The 8,506-nt window shown below is 48.7% G+C and overlaps 3 protein-coding genes across 3 annotated transcripts; 1 reads left to right on the top strand and 2 right to left on the bottom strand.

The window, feature by feature from the left end:
- Window positions 1-418: 418 nt before the first annotated feature.
- On the bottom strand, window positions 419-3,621 carry EDB91DRAFT_1051918 (transport protein Avl9-domain-containing protein; the record flags this gene model as incomplete). Its single annotated transcript, XM_041313635.1, has 15 exons — window positions 419-1,079; window positions 1,133-1,253; window positions 1,308-1,401; window positions 1,453-1,486; window positions 1,537-1,682; window positions 1,735-1,860; window positions 1,910-2,052; window positions 2,101-2,170; window positions 2,218-2,287; window positions 2,399-2,494; window positions 2,545-2,586; window positions 2,636-2,752; window positions 2,809-2,879; window positions 2,934-3,032; window positions 3,085-3,621. 15 exons carry the CDS (start codon window positions 3,619-3,621, stop codon window positions 419-421), a joined length of 2,427 nt encoding a protein of 808 aa, XP_041177982.1.
- Window positions 3,622-3,818: 197 nt separating this feature from the next.
- EDB91DRAFT_1052023 (uncharacterized protein) lies at window positions 3,819-4,850 on the top strand (the record flags this gene model as incomplete). The annotated part of the gene is made up of 7 exons (XM_041313645.1): window positions 3,819-3,989; window positions 4,041-4,138; window positions 4,189-4,340; window positions 4,391-4,457; window positions 4,507-4,522; window positions 4,579-4,732; window positions 4,789-4,850. 7 exons carry the CDS (start codon window positions 3,819-3,821, stop codon window positions 4,848-4,850), a joined length of 720 nt encoding a protein of 239 aa, XP_041177981.1.
- A 217-nt stretch (window positions 4,851-5,067) lies between these two features.
- On the bottom strand, window positions 5,068-8,405 carry EDB91DRAFT_1221958 (ribonucleotide reductase). Its single transcript, XM_041320915.1, has 11 exons — window positions 8,289-8,405; window positions 8,150-8,177; window positions 8,042-8,103; window positions 7,935-7,992; window positions 7,744-7,885; window positions 7,571-7,691; window positions 7,179-7,520; window positions 6,889-7,125; window positions 6,612-6,835; window positions 5,940-6,564; window positions 5,068-5,890 (listed from the first exon to the last, which is right to left on the bottom strand). The coding sequence occupies exons 1-11, from the start codon at window positions 8,312-8,314 to the stop codon at window positions 5,215-5,217; spliced, it is 2,541 nt and encodes an 846-aa protein (XP_041177980.1). The 5' UTR covers window positions 8,315-8,405; the 3' UTR covers window positions 5,068-5,214.
- Between the last annotated feature and the right edge of the window lie 101 nt (window positions 8,406-8,506).

The following is an 8,506-nucleotide window of genomic DNA, read 5'->3' as shown; positions in this document are numbered from 1 at the left end:
TTTTTTTTCTATACTCCTGACAGGCATGCACGGTTAATCAATCTCCCAGGTTGAGGAGTACGTGAGCCTGAAGGTGCTCTTTTCGGCCTCTACGAACCTCTCTGAAACATACTGGCTCGATGTGCTGGGCCGCCCCCTGACACAATATACCTGTAAAAGTCGCTGTGACAAACTGAATCAGCAATCAAGGATCGGCACCAGAAAGTATCCTCGTCCCGGCGGACCATCGTGATGTTTCTGTTTACGCCATCTTCGGTTGGGACAACGAGGTCTACTATCTTCACAGTCGAGTCAGACGGAATCACATCCTCGTGATACATGGTTGGGTTGTTTTATGTCAATTACAAACATTGCGTAAACTGTATCTGCGATGCAATGAAAGTGCGTAGGACTAGGTGCGACGAGGTCCGAAACCAGTTCAAAGAGCGATCCCACCTGGCTCTTGCGACTCGTATCCCGTGTGATCAAAATCATGTTCCGATTCCTCCTCCACTGTGCCCACACTCGGGCGCGAGTGCGAGTGTGATGACGGCATTGGTGATGTTGGAAGTTGTCCCGTGCCGGAAGTAGATAACGAATCTGTGGATGCTACACTCGCAATGCTCGAGCGGGATATGGAAAACCGGGATGCACGACCGGACCAGAAAGACTGGATACCTGCACCCCAGTTTCCCAACGCTACCTTTGCGTCCGACGCGGCTTGAGCGACGCTTACGGGACGTGTGGGTGTACCGGGTACGGAGTCTCTCGATGTCTGTCTAGTGATATTTGAAGTAAGCTTGCTTCCCTCAGAAAGGGCAGACGAAGACAGCTCCGCTTCAGATTTTGAGATCTCCACCGGGGTTTCACAAGTGCCGCTCGTGAGATCAGAGTTGAACGAAGTAGAGCTGGCGGTGCGTTGCTGCCACCGCCCACGGACGCCTTCGACCGCTTTGAAGAAGTTCGTTGAGCTAGCGGTGATGGTGCGTGAGATGGCTTCTCGGGTTGGAGCTAGTTGCTCCAGTTTCAGTTCTTGAAGTCCTTCGGACAACCGGATTCCGATGTCTGCAACAACAGAAGGTTTCTCATTGCATGGATGCCTATCGGAGCAAAAATAAGCGTCTGAAACAATCGTTGGAAAAAGTTTTCGGACCGTGGCTCGACGATGTCGAAGAGCATAGGGTCTGTAGACCTCTGCCACACATCATATGCATTCGTCTTGGTGAACTCAGCGATCCAAAGGGGATTGAAGTCGTCGATCGAGTTATCATCTCCTCCTGCACCAACATCATAAGCATTAGTGGTTGCTGTACATGGTCGATATTTACCTGTTCCAGTAATGATCACATTATTCACCTTCCCTTTTGCAAGGAACTCCCGATATCGAACAGATGCAAGTGCAGCGGAAACATACTCTTCGAACTGAAAGATGAATGTAAGTCAAGGCGAATCTGACGCATAAGCTAACGCAACCTTCGCTCGCAGGTAATCATCGCTCCCTTTGAAGCTGTTGATCATGTTAGATCAGGAACCAGGCAACTCTACAAGGCGACATACTGCATCGCAGGCTTGGTTGGATCTGCATCGTCCCAAGCATCGTTGACGTCTCGAACGATCTCATCCATCCATTTTCGGTCAGCAGCTGTTAGGCCCATCAGCCGTTCTAACCCGGGATTTCGAAACTCTAGTATCGCTGTTTCAGTCTGGGAATTAAAGGTAAGCATCGAGCTTCTTCGGTGGAATCTCAAGACCAACGTTGATAAGTAAATCAATCTCCTTCTGTTGAGTCACTATGCTGTTCGTGCTCCCGCATAGCCAGCCTTGCGAATCCTTTAGAAGGTCCAGCTGTTGCAAGGGCAAGTACGGTTGGAAAAACGCATCCTGAAACGCATGGTCAGCCTTGTATACTATCGTGCAGCGCAGGTCATACCTTTCCGAAAATATCTAGTGGTAGACCCATGTATGCCATCATACTTTTGCGATCTGACGTTCGTAACGACTGTGGACACGAAAGTGTTGGTGCACGTGCGGCAAGAGGCGGAGATCCAGAGTCCTCCAATGTTTGCAATAAGCCTGTATACTGACTTGAGATAAGGACAAGAAGAAGGCGTGAATTATTACCAGGAATTAGTGATATGAGCGAGTACTGGTAAGTACACAGTCGTTCCACTGGGTGACCAAAGAACATAATCTAGGATACTTTCAACATGGCCCGCATTTCTGGTGGTTATAACAAACCTTTTTCTGACACATGAGGGCTTTTAGTAGAACAAGCGTGCGATGGCGGAAGATGTGAACAAACTCTCGGCTGTCCTCGTCAGCTTCTCAGCATTATCAGTATTGCGCAACTTACATGCTTGTACCTGCATGAATACAAGGAGATCAGACATGACAAGTAGTAGCGATGAGCTCTCCCGACCCACCAATGTATAAACCGCTTTCCGTCAGCTGTGTGCGAAGGGAGATTTCTAGCGAAGCACCAAAATCTACCAGAATACTGGTGTCCGAGAAGTCCCTTAATGAGGTAACATTAGATTGGCTCATCGAGGCAACGTCCAAGTTCACCGTTGCTCAAACAATGCGCGTGTAACGACACCTAAACGATCCCTGACAAAGCATATAGTCAAAGGGTATATGTGTAGCATTGCAGACCAACCGAATGGGGCCAAATACCGGTTTTGATGCCAGGACTACGACAGCCTTTTGAACGATTGACCGCGTCACGTCTACGTCTTTAACAAGTAATGCAGAAGTTGGTATTTGGCGATTGCATCTGTGAGGAAAAAGTTAGGGTCCAACACGCATATAATGATATAGAATGATCCGCACGAGATGCCAAAGATCGTGGTCGGTATTGGGGCATTGGGAACAAGATGAAAGTAGGAGTAATCTTCTAGAGACTATGTAGGGGATTTTATGAGAGCAAGTTTTGTATAAGCTTTGTTTGTGGTTACCAGATGTGCGCCGTCTGGAAGAGCCAAGAAAGGAAGTATCTTGACGATCTCCTCATCCTGGAAAATATCGCCATGGGAAAACTCGATTTTCGGACCAACCTACGTTACATATGAACTTCCAAAATAATGGATGTATGCTCAACCATCATACCAGATGATTGAAGTCTACAAGTGCGATACCCAAGACTAATGGGCCTTCAGGGGGTTGTAGCAACATAGACTCCGGCCGTGCTTTCTTTGAATATGAAGAAGCTGCCGAAGTGAATGAATCTGCGTCCGTCGCGCCTGACGAAGGAGTTGGCGGATAAGTCACAGTATGTGCCCCATTGTATTTCGGTTCGTCAAACAGAGCTGCAGACGGAGCCGCAGATGTAATCGAGCTAGCTCGCCGAGCGTTCCTCTCGCTGAAGGAGTCGCTTACATCGTCAGTTTCTGAGTTAAAGTCAATCTCTAGAGAGTCTTCCTGTGATCCAAGTCTTGGAAAGAAATCCCGAGCGTGTAGAGCAGTGTTGTGTTCGTGTCCGGGCGAACGTGGAGGGGATGAAAGAGAAATTGACCGCTGAGAAGCAGTATCGGCATCGGCATCGTCGTTTTCGTCATTATCCGAATCTTCGGGTTCACTGTGATCGTCTATAACAAAACCAGTGTCGACGTGTCCGTCTGATTCAGTCCTTTCCGTGCTGGACATGTCGATTGACGACGTGATTCGTCGTGAAGACAGTTGTGAGAGCTCAAAAGTTGCCCCATTCAGCATCTAGCAGCACCGCGCCCACGTGGTTATCACCATTCGTTCGCATCAAGGCAGTCCACCGCGAATCAGCTGCGCTTACCACGGTTACCCAGGACCAGCGGGTTTCTTGTCCTGCTTCTCTTGACTTCTTCATCATGGTCAAGCCCGTTGTCATCCTTCTTGCTGCGGCTGCCTCTGCCCTGGCACTCCCCACGCAGCGTTTTATGGATACCCTGCAATCCATCTTTGGGACTACTACATTAGATATTCCTAAACCTGAGATTGGTTGGACCGATCCACGCCTCAATGGCGGACGGTTTCTAGACGTAAGTACATCGTGCACCAAGTTTTAAGATCTTCGTCACGTTTCTTTACAGTTCACGACTCCCAGATATGGCGAACCGCTAAATGTCATCATATCTAACCAGTCGGATCCCTTTATTTTGACGGATGATGGCTTCCGTCTGTATTATAAGTGAGCCACTTTGGTCTGTATGTTCAATTATCATTGATATGCTCCGAAAGGTCCATTGGGTTTTCCGAGGAGTGCTTAGGGCTCCATTATGGTCATGTCCACAAAGCAGATCTCGGCGACGGCGACAGCAAGAAATCCGAGCACATTCTAGCAAGGCAACACTACTTTCCTAAGTGGGGAACGTGCTGGGAAAGTATAGCAGGTTCGTCTTTCCTCTACGTTCCGTCGTGTCTTTCATAACTTGGTGTTCAGGAGGAAACCACTTTCGCGCCTGGAAGCAGAATGGCTCAGAAATCGACACTGGAGCGTGGTTTTTGGCGTAAGCATCACCTCATTTATAGCCATGGCCACTGAAACTCGTCTCCCAGTGTCTCCAAGGAAATGGTGAGCGGAACGCAAGTAGTACTTGAGAACCAAGTTCAATTAAACACCGCTGGTAGGATTCCACTAAGAACCATATGATTATTCCGGACGGATATAACATCGGTCGTGACTTGCTCGTCGAAGCCGCTACATCTGTCAGCCACTGGAATAGCAGGTGGTGGCAAGCTGATGTGGAATGGCGGACTGGTCTTCTTGAACCAGGATACAAAGGTCAGCAACATACTTGCCTCCGTATGGTCATCCTTGACTTGTCATTTAATGTTTAGGAATTAACCATGCTATTGCGCAAGATGGACGCATTGCGATCCTGACTGTTCATCGACTATAGGGGTCTTAGATTCAGTAGATCTTTGTTTGGACAATGAGGTGTAGGAGTTGTATCATGCCATGCACATCGGATGTTACCCTATTATTTATAACGTATGTCTGTTGTTTAAAACTTGTTTTGATCACTATTACGGATATGCCTTATTGTTCTCACTACTTACGCCCATCCCAGCGATCTGTTTATAGGCTGGCACTGACAGATCGAAATCCATCCATTTCATTACAATTATACAATAGCTGGTATACAGATCGTGCCGGGAAACGTAGAACAAATGCGGGTAACAAACAAAATAGGAGTGCATGATTGAATAACTTCCGACGATGCAAATGAAGACTAGACCACACCAACTATATACCCCCTCCCATTAACCAGAGCACATGAGGCAGGCTTCCTTATTCTCCAACGAGCAGAGCATTTTTGCCTCTTCGAGCTCCCGATCCTTTTGACGCTGAAGGGCGGCGGCGTACTCGGGGTCGACATCGGTGGCATCGGTGGGGCCTGACGAACTCGACGCGACAGCAGTGTCATTCGAACTGGATGGTGGAGGGACTCGACGAGGGGACGGAGAGGCGGAAGGGGTAGGAATGCCAGTGGCAGCCTTGTCGGACTCGCCCTGTTGCACCTTGGCTGCTTTAAGCACGCTCTGGTCGATAGTGAACTGGATGGCTTGCGTTGCCGGACGAGTGCGCAAATAGTACATGCCAGTCTTCAGGCCCTTCTTCCACCCATAGAAGTGCATACTCGTCAGTTGGCCTACGGTAGGCGACTGCAAGTGAATGTTCAGACTCTGGCTCTGACAGATGAACGCTCCACGGTCGGCAGCGAGGTCGATGACCTTCTTCTGCGAGATCTCCCAGACGGTCTTGTAAATGGCTTTGATGTCATTGGGTATGCTGGGGATGTTGGCAACGGAGCCGTTATGAGCAATGATCATGTTCTTCATGTCATCATCCCAGAGCCCACGGTCAACCAGGTCCCTGAGCAGCCAGGGACATACGACCTGGAATTCGCCGGCAAGGACTCGACGAGTGTAAATATTACTGATCGGACTCGTCAGCTTGCAGAAGGTGATGAGGAGGTCAAACGTACCTAGTGTAGGGCTCGAAACATTCATTGAAACCGAGAATCTGACTGGTTGATGCAGTCGGCATGGGTGCAAGCAGCAACGAATTCCGCAATCCAGTTTGTGCGATCTTCTCCTTGAGACTCGTCCAGTCCCAAAGGTCAGTGGGCGTGATACCCCAGAGATCATACTGCAGTTGACCGAGATCAGCAGGACTACCCCTGAAAGTCTCGTATGGTCCATCCCGTTCAGCTTCCTCACAGCTGGCCTCGAGTGCGGCATGGTAGATGGTCTCGAAGATCTGGAGATTGAGTTGCCTTGCCTCAGGTGAGTCAAATGGCAAACGGAGAATCATGAAAGCATCCGCAAGACCCTGTACACCAACACCAATGGGGCGATGGCGCATGTTGGAAGTGCGAGCCTCCGGAACGGGGTAGTAGTTTACATCGATGATACGGTTGAGGTTGCGGGTGACAACCTTTGTAACGTCATGCAGCTTTTGGAAATCGTACTTGCCGTTCGAAATGAAAGTAGGGAGGGCGAGAGAGGCAAGGTTACAGACAGCGGTTTCCTCTGGCGATGAGTACTCGATGATTTCAGTGCACAAGTTAGATGACTTGATGGTGCCCAAGTTCTTTTGGTTGGATTTGCCTATATAACTGTGAGCGGGGAACATGCCACGAATGACCTCAACGTACGGTTAGCGGAATCTTTGTAGGTCATGAACGGACCACCAGTCTCAATCTGAGCTTCGAGGATAGCATACCACAGCTTTTGAGCTGGAATGACCTTGTGGGCGCGCCCCTCTTTCTCATACTTCTCGTAGAGGGCTTCGAATTCCTCCCCGTGAACCTCGTGAAGACCAGGCGCTTCGTTGGGGCAGAACAGCGACCAGTTTTCGTTAGACTCGACACGTTTCATACTGACAAGGGCAAATTAAAGATTGACGACAAGAATATATGGTAGAACACATACAATAGGTCGCAAATCCACAGCGCATAGAACAAGTCACGGGCACGTGCTTCCTCTTTACCGTGGTTCTTCCTCAGGTCGAGGAAATCAAATATATCAGGATGCCATGGTTCAAGGTAAATCGCGAAAGCTCCTGGTCGCTTGTTACCGCCTTGATCGACATATCGCGCCGTGGCATCATACGCGCGGAGCATAGGAACGATGCCGTTCGAGTAGCCGTTTGTTCCAGCAATGTAGGAGCTGTAAGGCCGAATGTTACAAATTGAGCAACGTCATGAATTAAATGGACGCACCCAGTAGCACGAATACAATGGATGCTCAAGCCAATTCCGCCTGCCGTTTTGCTGATCATGGCGCAATTCTTGAGTGTGTCGTAGATACCCTCTATGGAGTCATCTTTCATGCAAACCAAGAAGCATGAGCTAAGTTGCGGGTGAGGAGTGCCGGCGTTGAACAGAGTTGGCGACGCGTGCGTGAAGAAACGTTCAGACATAAGATTGTATGTCTCAATGATACTCTCAATATCGTTCTTGTGGATGCCCACTGCGACACGCATGATCATATGTTGGGGACGTTCGGCAACACGGCCATTGATCCTGAGCAGGTATGACCGCTCGAGGGTTTTGAAGCCGAAGCTGAAAGGGAATCAATACAATACGATCTACATCTCGATGATTTTGCTTACTAGTTGTAGCTGAAGTCACGATCGTAAATGATTGCGGAATCAAGGCGAGCAGCGTTCTTTTGTATAATCTCATATACATCATCTGCGATCATACTAGCAGACTTCCCATTCTTGGGATTGACTTGACAGAAATTCAATTAAAACTCGAACACCGAAATAAAAAGGGCACATACTATATTCATGCAGGTCTTTCACGACGGTAGAGAAGTTCTTCTTGGTCTCCTTGTGCAGATTCGATATCGCGATACGCGCAGCGAGGACAGCGTAGTCAGGGTGCTTCGTGGTAAGGTATGCTGCCGTCTCAGCGGCAAGGTTCTATCTCGGGTGAATGGGTGAACGATGCAAAATAACACATAGCACCTACATCGAGTTCAACGGTTGTGACACCTTGGTATACACCTGCAATAACTTTTTTGGCAACCCTGGTGTGCTAATTAGTTATAAATGAGAGTGGTGAAGTTGCCAACTAACTCGATTGGCTCGACATAGTTTAGATCGAGCCCGTAACAGAGCTTGTTTATCCTTGCAGTGATCTATGACGCGGTGAGCAATGCACAAGATAGTTTAGTGGGCGCATACCTTGTCGAATTTCACGTCTTCTTTGCGGCTACACGTGAATGACGCGTCAGATGGTGAAAAGAATGTTCACGCGTGCATTTGCTTACCCATCTGTGAGGAATACTGAGATCAGCTGCTATACACTACACTTAGGGGCGACTGACCTCTTTTGAAAACGAAAGCCATGGTAGACCACTCCTATGGATCAAGCTGGAGGAGATGTGGGTATGGTGGTGGGCGAGATGAAGGAAGGGGAGAGACGCGTCGTGAAGAATTTAAGTGGCGTGTGCATTACTCAGCCAAACAACCCAGATTAGGATTCATATCCCGTCACGCATCGCGTTCAGCAACTAAGAACTGAACTGAACGCATCCCTTT

Source organism: Suillus paluster, assembly GCF_016628075.1.
Source record: "Suillus paluster strain FC165 chromosome Unknown EDB91scaffold_21, whole genome shotgun sequence".
NCBI classification, from domain to species: Eukaryota; Fungi; Basidiomycota; class Agaricomycetes; order Boletales; family Suillaceae; genus Suillus; species Suillus paluster.
This window is presented reverse-complemented; position numbering and strand designations above follow the sequence as displayed.